The following is a 16,673-nucleotide window of genomic DNA, read 5'->3' as shown; positions in this document are numbered from 1 at the left end:
GTGGCCACACCCTTCATCTCGGTCATCTTGAACCTCTTGAGCATGTCTTGGAGATATTTTGCTTGGTTGATGAAGGTTCCTTCCCTCAATTGCTTGATCTCAAAACCAAGGAAGAACTTCATCTCTCCCATCATAGACATCTCAAACCTATCGGTCATAAGCTTTGAGAATTCATCATTGAAAGCTTTGTTAGTAGATCCAAATATAATATCATCAACATATAATTGGCAAACGAAAAGCTCCCCATTGACCCTCTTAGTAAAAAGAGTGGGGTCGATTAGCCCAACATCAAACCCACTGGTCTACCAACAATTCCTTAAGGTGCTCGTACCAAGCTCTAGGAGCTTGTTTGAGACCATAAAGTGCTTTATCAAGCTTGTAGACATGGTTAGGAAAGTTGAGATCCTCGAACCCCGGGGTTGCTTAACATAAACCTCTTCATGCAAAGGACCATTAAGAAAAGCACTTTTCACATCCATTTGTTGTAACTTAAAGTTATGATGCGAAGCATAAGCAAGAAGGATACGGATGGACTCAAGGCGAGCCACGGGAGCATAGGTTTCTCCAAAGTCAATACCCTCAACTTGAGAGAACCCTTGAGCCACCAATCTTGCCTTGTTCCTCACAACATTTCCAAACTCATCTTGCTTGTTCTTGAAAATCCATTTAGTGCCTATAACATTGCGGCACTCCTTTGGCTTCTTTACTAAAGTCCACACTTTGTTGCGCTTGAAGTTGTTGAGTTCTTCATGCATAGCTTCCAACCAATCCGAATCTTCAAGGGCTTCAAATACTTTCTTGGGTTCCACTAAGGAGATATAAGCATGATGATGGCTAAAGTTCGCCAATTGCCTTCTTGTGGAAACCTTTGCCCTAACATCACCAAGAACCTTGTCATGAGTGTGTCCACGTAGCTCGAGGTTCCTATCTCTTCTTGCTAGACGACGGGCCTCGATCTCCTCCTTGGTCTTTCTAGGCCTTGGAGGTGTCACTTGATCAACTTGATCATTTGGGTCCCCGTCTTGACCTTGAACTTGAGCTTCCTCAATTGCTTGGGGTTGCTCAATCTCATGTGCTTGATCTTGAACAATGTTTGGAGAAGGGCAAGAGTTGATTGGTTCCTCATTGGAGGCATTGTGAGTGATAGGTTGATCTTGACCTTGATCTTGTCCTTGATCTTGCACACTAAGAGGGAGAGTCTTGTTCTTGTTCTTGGGTTGGTGCATCATTTGCTTCACTAGGTAAGGTTTGTTGATGTTGAGAAGATGAGGGCTCCACCGTGGTAGAGCATAGTTCTTCCCGAGACGCCACACCGTGTCCCTCAATGGGGCGGAAAAATCCCACACCCATTCTTACTATGGCATCTTGAGGTATTTCATCACCCGCACAAACATCAACTTGCCCCACTTGGGAGCCATCATTTTCTTCGAACTTCACACTACAAGATTCAATGATAATCCCGGAGGATACATCAAAGATTCTATAAGTGTGAGATTCGGCACCGTAACCAACAAATATACCCTCCAAAGCTTTAGGAGCGAATTTAGATAAACGAACTCCTTTGATTTTGTAGAAACACTTACACCCGAACACCTTGAAGTATGAGATATTAGGCTTGTTCCCGGTGAGTATTTCATATGGAGTCTTGTTCAAGCCCTTGCGGAGATAGAGCCGGTTGGAGGAGTGACAAGCGGTGGAGATGGCTTCGGCCCAAAAGTTATAGCGGGATTTATACTCCGCCATCATAGACCTTGCCATATCCATAAGAGTCCGGTTCTTCCTCTCCGCAACACCATTTTGTTGAGGGGTGTAAGCAGCGGAATATTGATGACGAATCCCCTCATCACTAAGAAAATCATTGAGTGTGTAGTTCTTGAACTCGGAGCCGTTGTCACTTCTTATTGCCATAATGAGGAGGTTGTGTTGGCGTTGCACCTCGGTAGCAAAGTCAATGAATATTTGTTGAGTCTCATCTTTCGTCTTGAGAAAGTAGACCCAAGTGTATCTTGAGTAGTCATCGACAATCACCAAGCAATGTTTCTTCGCACCAAGACTTGCATGAGTAACGGGACCAAAGAGATCCACATGAAGGAGCTCCAAGATCCTCTTGGAAGAGATAATGGTCTTGCTTGGATGCGGAGAGTCATGCATTTTGCCTTCAACACAAGCCCTACAAACACGATCTTTGGCAAAAGACACATTTTCCATTAGTCCCACAATATGGTTCCCCTTGTGAAGACTTTGCAAAGTTCTCATGTTGACATGGGCTAGGCGGCGATGCCACAACCAACCCACGTCCGCCTTTCCGAATAGGCACATCGCACTTGACGTGGTGGTCCCCGAAAAGTCCACCACATACAAGTTGTGTTCGCGATACCCAACGAATGCGACTTTTAGAGTCTTGCTCCACAAGAGGACCACAATATCATTATCAATAAAGACGGCGAAACCCATCTTGCCAAGGGCGGAAACGGAAAGCAAATTGTAACCAAGGGTTTTGACAAGCATGACATCCACAAGAGTAATGTTGTGTGCAACCACAACCTTGCCAAAACCCAATACCTCGGATGTAGAATTATCGCCAAAGGAGACGGTGATATCATTAATGTTAGGCCTCAACTCCTTGACGAGGTTCTTGCCGCCGGTCATATGACTTGTACATCCACTATCAAGTACCCATTTTGAACCTCCGGCGGCATAGTCCTACATGAGATCAATTCTTGGATTTAGGTACCCATTTTGCAATGGGTCCTCTTTTGTTAGCAACAAGGGTCTTTGGGACCCAAATAGACCAAGCAACATAACCATCATATGGGCCAACATATTTAGCATAAACATCACCATAATAATCTTTAAATAAAACATAGTGAGGGTTAGCAATTCCCGCATCATCATCATTCATGGTTTTGCCCTTGGAGGCTTCACCATTAGTGACGACTTTCTTCTTTTCTTGTGCGGGCTTGGCCTTTTGCTTGTTTGCCTTCTTTGCCTTGGCATTAAAACCAAGGCCCTCCTTCCCATTGTTTGATCTTTGCTTACTCAAAAGATCATCCAAAGAAAGTTTACTTTGGGGAGAGGAGGCCTTAGCAAGTTCATCCTTCAACCTAGCATTTTCCTCAACAATGTTTGCATGATCACATAGAGGAGTAGAGGAACTAGGCACATCATATGAAGCAAGCCTAATTTGAAGTTGCTCAAACGACTTGGATAGGAGAGTGTATTCACTCTTCAAAGCTTTGTGAGCTTTGTCTAGTTCATCTAGATCCTTCACAAGTTTCTCATGATCAACCCCAAATTGGGCCTTTTCCTTTGTAAACACTTTATTCTTAGCCCTAGCAAGATCTCTAGCTTTAGTGAGCTTGTTAATTTTATCTTGAGGCTCTTCAATATTTTCTAACCTCTCTTCAAGAGAAGCTATGGTTTCTTGACATTCCTCAAGAGCATTTTTAAGAGCATGGATTTCGAGAGAGTCTTCTCTCTCTATTTGACCCTTTTTCTCAAGCATAGCACTTTGTTGAGCTAAACGAATCATGAGGTTTGAAACATGCTTTTTAGTGTTACCTTGTAGGTTGAGAATGAAATCATCAAAATCTAGCATTTCTTGTTTCACTTTTAGACTAGCATCATCAACCCCTAGTTCACTAGATAGGTTAGGGATAGAGGGGTTAGGAGATGATACCTCGGAGGATTTAGCCATGAGGCAACTTTCTTCCTCCACAAGGATGACCTCATTGGGGGATTCACTTGGTGATGAAGAGTTAGTGGAGAGGGAGGCAAGAGCAATCAATCCATTGGAGGATGCATCTTCTTCATCATCAACATCATCATCTCCGGAGGTATACTCTTCTTGAGTTGATAGCACGATAGATGTGTCCAAGGAGGACCTTGCCATGAAGCAATGTGCATTCTTGATAGGAGGGTTCTCATTGGGAGATTCAAAGAGAGATGAAGAGGGTATGTTGGTGGTGACGATGGCGGCCAATTCCTTTGAGCTTTCTTCATCTTCATCACCACTAGAACTTTCAACTTCATCGGTTGAATATTCTTCCCTTGTTACTAGCACAACTCTTGAGGGCCTCTTGCCCTTCTTGGTCTTGTTGTTGTAGAACTTCTTGTTGGGGGCTTTTGAATACTTGCCCTTGGTGTCCTTGCTCTTGTCCTTAGGAATGAGCCTTCCATTATGAAGCTCTCTATTTTCATAGGGGCATTCGGCAATGAAGTGGCGCTTGTCATCACAATTGTAGCAAGATCTAGTCTTTGGACCAAAGCTAGTGAAACCACTTTTGTTGTTCCTCTTGATGTTGTCTTCCTTGGCCTTGGAGGGATCAACCCAAAAGGATTTTGCATGGAAGGCCATATGGTCATGGTAGTGGCATTGCAAATCTTCCGGATAGGTCATGCTCCAAGATGCCCTATAAGATTCTTGAGAAGTCACTTCATCGACGGAGTTGACCACCAAGGCAAGGTTGGAACCTTTTGCCATCCCAAGAGCACGATTGCGAGAATCATGAGAGGCTTCCTCAAGCACCTTGAGAGCTTGCATCTCGTGCACGACTTGTTGAGAGGTGAGAGAGGAATAGCATTCTCTCCCCACAAGAGTCTTGACATCGATGGGTACAAATGGCATCATGCATTCAATGTACTTCTCCTTGATCCAAGAGTCATTTATGTGGGTGGCACCAATAAGCCGGAAGGCATTGGCAACGGTGAGAAGTCTTCCATACATATCTTCATGATCTTCATCCGGTAGCCTCAAGAACCCTTCGGCTTTATTCTTGAGAGCATTATACTTGTTCCTCCTTGTGCTCTCACTTCCAATGCAACTCGCGGTCAAACCATCCCAAGCTTCCTTGGCGGTGGTGTAGTTCCGAACACGATGCAATTCCTTTGTCCCCACACTTGATTGAATCATGTGCAAGGCGGTGTTGTTGAGTTGACTCTCAATGGCTTCTCTTCTAGTCAAATTGTCGGGGTTGTATGGCTTGAAGCCCACCTTGATGATTCTCCATAATTCATTGGAGGCACTACAAACATGAGAGCGGAACTCAAATTGCCAAGTATCGAAATCCTCAATAGAAAACTTAGGTGGGTCGCCCCTAATGTTCAAATGAGGCATGGGAACCGGTATATCGGGTGATTGGAAAGGTGGAGGTACTCGATTGTAGCTCTCACTTTCACTAGTTCCCTTGGGAGATGCACTTGTAGCTTTGATAGTGTTTAAGTTGTCACCTTCCACGGGTTTGGTAGATGAGGGTAAGTCCGAAGCCTCTCCATCATCTAACGCACCCGTGTCTTTTACCTCTACACTAGGTGCCTTGGGTAGGGCCGGAGCCAATAGCTCGGCAATCATCTTTTTCATGCTTTTCATTTGGGCTTCCATGGAGGACTTCAATGAATTGAAGTCTTCCACGGAGACCGTCTGGGCGGCCCCTACCGAGGGCACCTCGTCCGGCATACTCTTAGGCGGTTAAGCCCGAAATAAGAGCCGAGGCTCTGATACCAATTGAAAGGATCGTATGCCGCACTTAGAGGGGGGGGGGGGGGTGAATAGGTGCTAACCAATTTTTAGTTCTTTTTCAATTTAGGCTCGACACAAAGGTAAATTCTCTAGATATGCAACTAAGTGAATTTACCTATATGACAAGGATATCAACTAAGCAAGGTATAGCTACACAATAGTAGATAGAGTGGGATAGAGGTAACCGAGAGTGAAGCACGCGATGACACGGAGATGATTCCCGTAGTTCCCTTCCTTTGCAAGAAGGTACGTCTACGTTTGGAGGAGTGTGGTTGCTACGCAAGCCAAACCAACAGCCACGGAGGCTTCACTCGGATCTCCCGTGAGCAACGCCACAAAGGCCTAGCCCACTTCCACTAAGGGATTTCCTCGAGGCGGAAACCGGGCCTTTACAAAGTTCTTGGGGCACACATCCACAACCAAATTGGAGGCTCCCAAATCTGTAACAATACAACAATCAACAACAACACATCAACAACAAATCAACTAGGGAACCAAATAGGAACACTAGCATGAGATCCCTCAAACAAGAGAGGGGGAAATGAAGAACGCTTCGGTGAGGATGTAGATCGGTGTCTTCTCCTTCGAATCTCCAAAGATCAAGAGCTTTGGTTGGGGGAGGAAGGAGATCTTGCAAATCTTGTGTTCTTGAGGTGGCTCTAATGGTGGTGAAGCTTGGCAGATTTTTCTTGCAATGATTGAGCAACTTGTCCCTTTGAAGGAGAAAACTATTTATATGGGAGGAGCTTTCAGATCTGACCGTTGGGGACGAAAACCACTAACACCGGAAGTTCCGGCCAGGATGGCCGGAAGTTCCGGCTTCCACCGGAAGTACCGGCCACTCGGACCGGAACTTCCGCCCCGTAAAAATACCCGCAAAGCACATGAAGGGGCGGAACTTGGGCGGAACTTCCGGTGGCCGGAAGTTCCGGCCAAGTTCCGCCAAGTTCCGGAAATTGGCAAAAACCTTACGGAGACATACTCGAGCCACAAACTCGCAATTCCGGAACTTGCCCGAAGTTGGGCGGAAGTTCCGCTGGCCGGAACTTCCGGCCAACTCCACCGGAACTTCCGCCCCTGAAGAGAAAACTGAGTCCAGACTGCGCTGAGAAGCTACTGCTGAAAAATGACAGGCCGGAACTTCCGCCAGACTTGGCCGGAACTTCCGCCAGATCCAGAAAACCCGAGAACATTCGAACAGCAAAACCAATACACCGATCCATCAATTTTTGATGGCTTGTACCTGTCTACATAAACACACATAAAAATATACATAGTGTTGACGTCAAACACACAAAACCCAAAAGGGCGGGAAATGTTCTTTCACCACCGCCAGCCGCCGAGAGGCGAGGAGAAGGGGACCTAGGGTTTCCCCCTGGAGCCCGCCCCCACCCCTCCCTCCGCCGCCGACAGGGCACACCACCGCCACATCGTCCGTCATGCCGTCGCCAAGACGAGGCTAGGCGCCGCCATCGAGGCCCCCGACGATAGGGCCGCGCCCTGGCCCGAGGAAGGCGCCCCGCGCTCGACCCCCACGTGAAATGGAACGATGCAATCCCCGCCAGCGTCAGTGCCGGCCAGGCCTTGCCTGACCGCGCCCCCTGACGGTGACGAGGGAGGGTAGTAGGAGGGGCGGCGGCGCGGTAGAGATCCCCCTGGCCGTCGCACGGGGGCGGCACAGGAGGGACGAGGGGACCCATCATAATTTTATCTAGATTGCAGACACTTACTTTAAAATGGAGAAATCCATCTGATTTAGTAGAAATTCTGCTTAGTTTGTGGATTTATCTAGTGTCTTCGGTACGTCCATACGTGCAGTGATTGAGAGAGATTGTCGACTTTGATGTGCGATCATACGCCTGTTCTTCATCGAAGAGGATTTATCTTGGTTTGATTATTAAGTAGAGAAAAATCCTTTTGAAACGAGCAAACAATACACGAAGAAAAGAAAATCGATTTTGCTATGTCTCAGTCAACTGAAATTTTCTTAAATCTAAGTCACTTACAAAAATGTGCTTTGGATTGCATTTTTTACTTTTCTGACAGAAATGTGCAACTGAAGTTGCACTTTTCTTTGAACACATAGGCACACCCAAAGAAAATTATTTAAGAGGTGCGGGGACGCCACGCTCCCGCATTGTCTCCACTCACTCAGTCCGTCGGCAAACCAGCAGCAGCGAGAGCTGACACCGCCGCACAGGGGAGAGGAAGAGGAGGAGAAGAATCGAGGGGGGAGGGAAGGGGAAGGCCCGGAGGCGATGGGGCTGGGCGTGAGGGCGGCGCCGTTCACGTACGTGGCGCACGCGCTGGCCGTGGCGGCCGCCGCCATGGTGCTGCTCTGGTGCGTCCACTTCCGCGGCGGCCTCGCCCTCGAAGCCACCAACAAGAACCTCATCTTCAACGTGAGTACTACTACCTGTACTGGCTGTCCCCTCTTTCTATGGTTCGTCCGAGCTCCTGGATCGGAAGGGCGGTGGCTGGATGCGGCCAATTTTGGATTCCGCCGCTCTGTTTTGTGTTCCCTATAAAAGGCTAAAATGGAAAAAGAAATGGTGAAATCGCATCTAGTAGGAAGTGGGGGCAGGTAGCCTAGTTTCATGAACAAGGAAGGAAGCCCGAAGATTTGACCGTCGTGTCCCGATTGAGAAAAAAACATCTCCTTAACTTTTTAGCTGTGAACATCGGGCTGGTAATTTCTATTATCGGTTCAATGAAGATTAAACGATGTCTAGTCCTAGTCATATGAACTATGTAGTTAGTTACTTAGTTATGATAAGAACAACTTATCTTTGCTTTGTATATCGACAGTTAAGCAATTTTCAAGCCAATCTGTTTGACCACACGACTAATTAATACGAATCGGTCCCTTAAGCTTGATGATAAGCTCACAGGACATGTCTATCTGATCATAACGATAACGTCCCAATCCCCAAATACTACTGATTGGCGCTTGGCGCTATCCATCGGCTTGAGCTGTTCGCTGTGGTACTGAATGATGTCTTTATTTTCTTGGCCTGCGTTGAGAAATGTAACAAAATAATTCGAAACTTGATTAAGGGCTGCGCTAATGCTCATCAATTTTGCACAAAAAGCTAATGCTTGTAGATATTTGTAGAAATGCAACCAGCTTTCCAAACAGGGCTTAGAAGCTGTTTTATTCTAAATGTCAACCGTACATGTTTCTGTTAGGGTCACTAGCTAACTGCTCTCTAATGCATATGTAAATGTCTAATTTGAATGTTAGTGTCTTCCATACTGTATGTCTGTTTCAGTTAAAAAAATCTCTAGGTCGCTGAGTTTATTGTAGATGGAGATGTACTTCAATGCACAAGGGACTTTTAAACCTATAACCCGTTCTCTTTTGTTAACCCTAACTCCTGACATGGATTTCCAGTGACTCCCTCCGTGAGAGGTGCAGCCTCACAGCTATTTGTGTTCCTTGCTGTTTCTAACAATTTAGGTAATGAATTGCTTTACATTTAGCAATTGTGAGAACATTTCTAATGCTAGTTATTACAGGTTCATCCTGTCCTTATGTTGATTGGCTATATTATTCTTGGCAGCGAAGGTAATGCTGAAAACTCCTCGACGTATCTGGCTCATGATTTTGGTTTTGTAAGACTTTGTTCTTTTTGGCAGCTATAATGGTATACAAGGTTCTTCCTACATGGAACCATGATACAACTAAGTTGATCCATCTAATTCTCCATGCCATTGCACTTGTGCTTGGCGTGGTTGGGATATACTGTGCTTTCAAATTTCACAATGAAAGTGGGATTGCCAACCTTTATAGTCTGCATTCTTGGCTTGGAATCGGAACAATTTCTCTGTATGGTATTCAGGTAAGACCGTAAGACTTCCATATCATTGCAATTCTATTCGTTATGTGACTGCAAATGATTGTACTTATTATGAATTGGCTAAAACAGCTCACTTAAAATAGAACAGGTAGACAGTACTTTAAGCATTTAATAAATATATAAAGTACGAATATCTGATAATTCTAAGTATGCATAGGGAAGACAGTGTAAATTTTAATCAACTAAACATATGCTCTAGCATGCCATTTCTGAATAGTTTGGGTAGGCCTTTTTCCCTAGCAAGTTGGGGTAGGCTAAACGCAAGTTTGGGCTACTTGACATCCTTTTAAAATATGTTATCAGTAATCCGTAAACTTCTTGTTTGTTTTTTATGTTATTACTAATACAATGGCGGAAAATGGGTTAGTATAGAGCTTACGCATACAACAGTTGCTTAACTAGGAAATTACATTATAGTTGAAATCTACCAAAGAATTAGTCATTATGTTATAATTGAGTTTTTATGTGTGCTCTTTAATTTGCCTTATGTATCAGTGGATATTTGGATTTCTAGCCTTCTTTTTCCCTGGGGCTGCGCCAAATGTGAGGAGGGGTGCTCTTCCTTGGCACATACTACTTGGGATCTTTGTTTACATTTTAGCCCTGGCTACGGCAGAACTTGGGTTTTTGGAGAAGCTCACCTTCCTCCAAAGCTCAGGCCTTGACAAATACGGGCCAGAGGCATTTCTGGTGAACTTCACAGCATTGGTTGTTGTTCTATTTGGTGCTTCTGTAGTGGTAGCTGCTGTTACTCCATCTCGCCTTGAAGAACCACAGGGTTATGCTCCAATCCCAGAAAACTAGTGCTATGTGTGAAGTATTGCATCTACAGACAGTCAGAAAGTATGCTGTCAGCATCGTGCCGAGATGCCAATTTCTCTTTGATTTAAAAAGGGATGGTCTGGGTAAGAAATGCTGTGCATCTTCCTTGTATATAGAAATACGTACAAGTATGCATTGGTCTCCCCTGCATTATGCGATAACTGGAACTCCTATGTAAGCAGCTCTTTTTACGAACTACATTGTGCGATAACTGAAACTTCTATGTGGACAGCTATTTTACGAACTTTTATGTATGTAAGCAGTTATTGTTTATATGGTTGTCTTATGAGTATTTTCATTCTAAAGAAGTTGGAAAATGGCACTTTGAAGTATAAAAAATCCAAAATAAATTACTTTGATGCATATACATTACTATTATTTACATCTCTGCAAAGTTCTCCCAGATAATATGTTGTATTGTAGGCTACACAAAAATCATAAAATCGTGGTTTTGAAAAGACAAAAAAAAAAAAAACTCAGCTTTCCTTGTTCTGAAAAAAAAACACTTTTTTTCTTCTGTAGATCACATATGAAAAAATATTTTGATGCAAATTTGGCTGTACATATTAGACATGTATATGTACATGTATGCTAAATTTCAGAATTTTCTGACTTCGATGAAATTTTCGAAAAAAAACGAGATTACTAGAGCTCTGGAGCTACAAGTGATTTTCTGTACTCTTATTTTTGTTGCTGTTGTTCTATAAAACTAGATGAGTTAATCTGAATTTCAGAAGATAGTACATAAACTTGAAGGTGTCGTTGTGGAGCCTGTGTTTCTTCCCAGTTCCCATCTAGGTATTTTGTTTTTGGGTGAAAACCTAGATCCTTTCGGACCGTGCAACGCCGGCATTTTGGCTTCGTCACCTCCTTGGAGGCGTTTCTCTCGAGCTCCATCCCTGCATCATTATTCCTTGTTATAGACCGCTCGTGATCATTTGGTTATGGTTTTGCAAAGATCTCGGTAACCGAGGATCAGACGATGCCCTTCGGTTTCCTAGTTGATGGAGGATGAACAACCAAGCTTCGGATGAACTTTTTTTTTTTCATTTGGTCAAATGCTTGCAGCAGTCACTCTCCTTAGCGATGGTGTCTGTTTTTTCTCTTTTGGTGAGCTTGTAAGCTTGTATCCCCAGTATCGAACATTGGGGCTATATTAATTTCCTGAATTCTTCCGGGCGGGCTCTGTGCGTCTAGCTAATATCAGGTGTCATTTTTTTAACTGTAACTTTTAAATCCTGCGGTGAAATTACAATCCGTTTTCACTTCTAAAATCCCCACGACGAGAGCTTTGAAACTAGACCACATTTTCATATGTTTTCACGAATTTTTTAACGAGCAATTTTGATGCGCGCCAGAGCAACTTTGTTGTGTAGCAAAACAACTTTGGTGTGCGGCAAAGCAACTTTTGTGTGCAACGAACGTGTATACTTTTGGGTACGAATGCACAACTTTGGTGCCCGCCAACAATTTTGGTGTCCATCGGAGCAATTTCAATGTGTGACGAAGCAACTTTGGTGCCTGGGAAAACAACTTTGGTGCCAACACAACAACTTTGGTGCCTGGCGATACAACTTTGGTGCTAACACATGAACTATCATGCGCGACCGAGCAATGTTCTTTGGTGCATGACGACGCAATTCTAGTGTCCAACATAGCAATTTTGGTGCATGACGACACAATTTTGTTGCCTTACAGCGCAACTAATGGTGCCCTAAAAAGCAACTTTGGGTGTCAGAACAACTTTGTTGCTTGCCGGTGCAATTCTGGTGCCTAAAAGAGCAACTTCGGTGCCTAATAGTGCAATTCTGGTGCCTAATAGCACAACTTTGATGCCTGGCGGTGAAATTATGATGCCCGTTAGAACAAATTTGGTGCTCACGATTTCGGGGAGCAGCCGCCTATACCGAAGCGGCCAAAGAGGGGGAGAAGCCACCGGTACCACTATTATGAAGTTGCATATTATTGTTGTGAAGTTTTCTACCTCCGTTGTAAATTTTAGTTTTTCTATCACACACCAAAGTTGCTTCTTCGCATAACAAAGTCGTTACCACACACACCAAAGTTGCTTCTTAGAAAGATTCATCGGAACTTATGCAAGTGGGATCCACTTGCGAAGATATCATCGCAAGGATTCTAAAAGTGAAAAAGAAACTTAATTTTGACACACGGTTTAAAAGTTAAAGCATTTTGAATTTATGAAAGTTACCACATGCATGTGATAGGAGTCTGAATTATTTCACGCGTTTTCTTCTAGGATCAGGTCCACCAACGTGTGGGGAAATCCTTTTTTTTTTATCTTTTAGAGAACGGGAACACTAACTTTTCTTATTTAGGATGTGCCCGCATTAACCAACGGGCAGACGGCCGCCCGCTAGACGCGCCCTATTAATTTCTGACCGGTCTTTTGAGCGTTCTAAAAAAGTCCTGATAAATATAAAAGATATATTAAAAGCAAAGAGGATCATGCTTTATTCGGAAAGAACTAGCGCCGATAGATTATTTCCCCTTTTAGTACGGGGCACGACTCTAGCTGGAGTTCGTCCAAGTTGGCAGCATATCAAATCTTACTTGTTCATCGGGCCTGCTGGCAGTCCTACAAAGCAGGCAGGAAGCAATAATAATAAAGCCCCGGCTACAGTTGCAATCAGTGAGTAGCCAGATCGTTTCCACACCATAGCTGATGTGAATAACACGTCTTTATCAAAAGGAAAACAGGAGATATATGATTGAGTTTGAGTAGGTTGTCCAACTGCCTTGAAATGCACTCCAGCTAGTAGCATTGTTTCTTTCTACTATATCTTTGTGAGTCGAGAGTATTGTATTTGTAGCCAGCCTGAATACTGAAATGCTGGAAAAGGTCCTGTAAAAGGAAGAAAGCAGTGCCTGAAAGTACCAAGACAGACTGGTCTTACACGATACATGACGGAAAAGAACGACTCGAGAGATATGAAACAGGTGAACTCGTGGAGCGAATTAATACGTAAAATACAGTCCAGATTGCAGGATTATATTTTTCATTTTGTCAAAAAATCCACCTATTTAGTACTCCCTCTATCCAAATTAATTGACTTGACTTTATTTAGAATACGAATGTAGCTAGACATGTTTGTTGACTAGATACATATGTAAGATGTATCTAGATAAAGTTGATTTAATTAATATGAACCAGAGAGAGTATTGATAATTATCAACAATACTACAACGAATGCTAAATGTAGTAAACTGCAAGACTATTGGACCACCTAACAATGACCGGGAGCGAGCCAAAGGCAGGTCGCCGTTCTTGCCCTCTCTCACTGTAGCCGACCAAGCTTATTGTAGTAAAGGTTATTGTAGTAAACAAACGGGAAGTCATCGTTCTAAGTTCTTAAAGAGCCAATGCACGAGAGGAGCAGCCATTAGCCATCACCAATGATAAGAACCATAAACTAAAATAGCTGGCCACACCTATGAAAATGAAAATCGATCGAATCCTAAAAGATCCGTCGGACACACGCGCACCCTCCTTCAGTGCTAGGCGCACCATCGAAACGAAATTTTGCAGGGAGAACCTTATTTTGTCTTCTAAACATACCAGTGGTGACACCAACAAGGGACGGAAGCCCTAGACCAAGATCGCTTTTCGTGTTCCTGGCGGCTGGGTCGGTTCGTACCCTAGATTGCAGGATCGTTGTAGTAGTGTGTGTAGCTTACAACCATCCGGTTACGTAGGAACGAAGATAGGGCTTAGACATGATGCACGAACCAAGATAGGGCTGAATGATCATTAGCATTGGCGTTGTACTCAACCTAGACTGTACCAACAAATACTCTCTCTGTCTCGGTTTATAGGGTTTGCGCATATCTTTAGATCGTAAATTTAAACATAATAATACAATACAAAGTATATATTACAAAACATATATTATTAAAAAATTCGAATGCTCTTGTTGCGGTCAGAAATCCACCGGCGGGCAGCGACGGGCAACACCGTAGAGCCGGGAATCTCCCAGGACTGCGGCTGGCCCTGGTCCCTCCGAGCGACGACCCGCAAAGCCTTCTGCACACACGTCCGATGCTGATGCAAGGGCGTGCCACCTGACCTATACCTGGTCAGGAATAGGGGATGATGCCTCGCTTAGTTTCCTGCATGGCATACACGTAAACGTTAAATACGAGCCTCGATCGGCTCTCAGGTTGTCCTGTGAATCGGCTCAAAGAGCCGATCCACCCATGATACGTACGAGGTGTACGATCAGATGGTGGTCCTGCTTGATCAAGATAAAGCTGAAGCGATCTACTACGATTTGGGGTTTTCACCGCATAATCGGAACATCCTACTCGTGATCGAGCCTCGCGGCCACGCACGGTGATCGTAAACCGTCCCTAGACAAGGCCTAAAAACCAACACGAGGTTGATCCTCGGAACATCCTGTCTAGGGCTAGCAAACTACACCCTACGCGCCACTGGATCCTTCGACCCGTTTGTAAGGCCTAACAATGCATATATTAAACTAATCCTTGAAGAACAAGGAGCAATCATAACGGATCAGATCTACTAAACAATGATCAAGCGGGGTGCCGCCCTTACACCCGTGATAGGCGTAAGGGCGGCTAGATGCTCAAGGGTTGCACGACGATAGCATATGACACGAAGAACAATGCTAACCCTAAAACACCTATGATAACTACGTTGCTCGCCATCAAAAGGCTTCAGCACGAGCAACGCATGGACGACGAATAAACGTGTGCTGCCTAGATCGCAAGATGCGATCTAGGCAGCATGGTGCTTACCCGGAAGAAACCCTCGAGACGGGGGAGTTGGCGATGCGCCGAGATTGGTTTGTGTTGAACGTTGGTTGTTGTTTATTTCATAAACCCTAGATACATATTTATAGTCCGGGGGACTTTCTAATCCAGGCGTGCACCTAACCGTGCACGGGTTAAACTCTAACTTCTAAATTAAGATGCGATCTACTATAATACAGATACACGGGAAAACTAGCCCAAACTTGATACACAAGGCCGATTCATGTATTTCTTCCATGTATATTCTTCAAGCCTATCTCCAATCGCGGCCCACCTCTCGATCCGGTCAAATTCGGTGATAACACATGCCCCCTGGTTTTGGAAATGACATTTCCAAAATCATTACTCTTTTCTTTCGTCGGGTCATGTCGTGGCAGAGCAGAACTGCCGCAGTATCCTTCATCATGATGCCTTGCCTCTTCCACTTCTCCGCGTGGCCTGAAATTTTTTTTTCTTCTGTTGGGCACCACTTCCTCGGAAACTGCTGTGGCATTGAATCTCCCTCATATCCCCTTTTATTTAACCGTTCTAAATAGTTCGCTTCTTCATCCCCTTCGCATTAGCACCCAAAAAACCCTCCTGCGCCACCATGTCTTCTTCCTCCTCTTCCTCTTCCGGTCTTTCCAATTGGTCTTCCTCCTCCCGCGAGACGCCGGAGGACATACGCGCCCCAGAAGAATGGGACCAGGAGGACCATGCTTCCTCCGTCTGGTCCGAGGACGACAAGTCCTTGACCAGCGGGGATGAAGATCTCCAGTTCCTCGCCGATGGGGAACTGGAATCGGAAAGCGAGGATGACTTGTTCCCCTGGGACGGCTGCCCCTCCTCTGAAGAAAAGGAAGAGCAAGACGATGACGACGACTCCCTCGAGGGCTACCCGCCGGCGAAACGCATCCGCATGTGGTGGGACGACGGCGACAGCGATGATGAAGAGGAGGATGAAGCTCCCGTAGAGGGCTACGGGAGCAGCGACGAGGAGCCCACCGGCAGTAGTGCCGATGAGAGCTCCGAGGATGACGACGAGGGCAGCGATGGCCCGTAGACTAGGATCTACTAGTGCAGGCCTAGTAGCAGTAGATTGGTCAATAGACCCTCCTTTTGTTCTTCCTTCTTTGAGCAATCGGCTCTTTCTTGTAAGAAATCCTCTCTTATTAATGAAGAAGTCTTTTCCTTAATTTGATTTTGCCGATTTCCCTCCTATGCTAATTTAGCCGATTGTCAACTCGGTCAATGTTCAATGAGCCGATGCTAACGCATCAGTCCTTCATTTCTCCAACTGATGCCCTTGAGTTTTGGTGGACAATGTGAAACGACTTGATGCTGAAGCCGATACCTCTGGATATTCAGATATTCAGTGATATTCTCTTCAGTGATATTCTCCAACCCTGCGCAATCCCCTTGAAGAAGATTATGATGGAGGGCCAGCCGATGAAATCTCAATCGGCTTCTTAAGAACAGAATATCTATGCAGTCAGTTGCCCCCCGAGCCTCAATCAAGGCGAGAACAGCAGTGAGCCAACCAAATGTGCCACCATCGGCTTCCAAGTCACAATGCAGAGCCAGCCGATTTCAACCAAAATCGGCTCCCCAGAGCAAAGAACCTTTAGGGTGAGTTGCCCCCCGAGCTTTTCCAGTCCACTTCCTGCGTCTTGCTGATCAGATCGGCTCCTTACCTTTGGCAG

At 44.9% G+C, this 16,673-nt stretch overlaps 1 protein-coding gene across 2 annotated transcripts; it reads left to right on the top strand.

The window, feature by feature from the left end:
- Positions 1-7,761: 7,761 nt before the first annotated feature.
- LOC124687574 (probable ascorbate-specific transmembrane electron transporter 1) lies at positions 7,762-10,454 on the top strand. 2 transcript variants are annotated; one of them, XM_047221352.1, is made up of 4 exons: positions 7,762-7,920; positions 9,038-9,086; positions 9,158-9,360; positions 9,874-10,454. In XM_047221352.1, the coding sequence occupies exons 1-4, from the start codon at positions 7,777-7,779 to the stop codon at positions 10,180-10,182; spliced, it is 705 nt and encodes a 234-aa protein (XP_047077308.1). In that variant the 5' UTR covers positions 7,762-7,776; the 3' UTR covers positions 10,183-10,454. The 2 variants fall into 2 exon arrangements, with proteins under 2 accessions (XP_047077308.1, XP_047077307.1); XM_047221351.1 differs by having other exon boundaries at positions 7,766-7,920; positions 9,893-10,032.
- Positions 10,455-16,673: the final 6,219 nt, after the last annotated feature.

This window comes from Lolium rigidum, chromosome 2 (genome assembly GCF_022539505.1).
Source record: "Lolium rigidum isolate FL_2022 chromosome 2, APGP_CSIRO_Lrig_0.1, whole genome shotgun sequence".
Taxonomy (NCBI): domain Eukaryota; kingdom Viridiplantae; phylum Streptophyta; class Magnoliopsida; order Poales; family Poaceae; genus Lolium; species Lolium rigidum.
The sequence above is the reverse complement of the archived record's forward strand: the minus strand, read 5'-3'. Positions and strand labels throughout refer to the sequence as shown.

Coding starts and splice junctions, on each gene's coding strand:
- LOC124687574 (XM_047221352.1), top strand. CDS start 7,777: ATGGGGCTGGGCGTGAGGGCGGCGCCGTTCACGTACGTGGCGCACGCG. Junction 9,087..9,157: donor TATTATTCTTGGCAGCGAAG/GTAATGCTGAAA, acceptor TCTTTTTGGCAG/CTATAATGGTATACAAGGTT. Junction 9,361..9,873: donor TTTCTCTGTATGGTATTCAG/GTAAGACCGTAA, acceptor CTTATGTATCAG/TGGATATTTGGATTTCTAGC.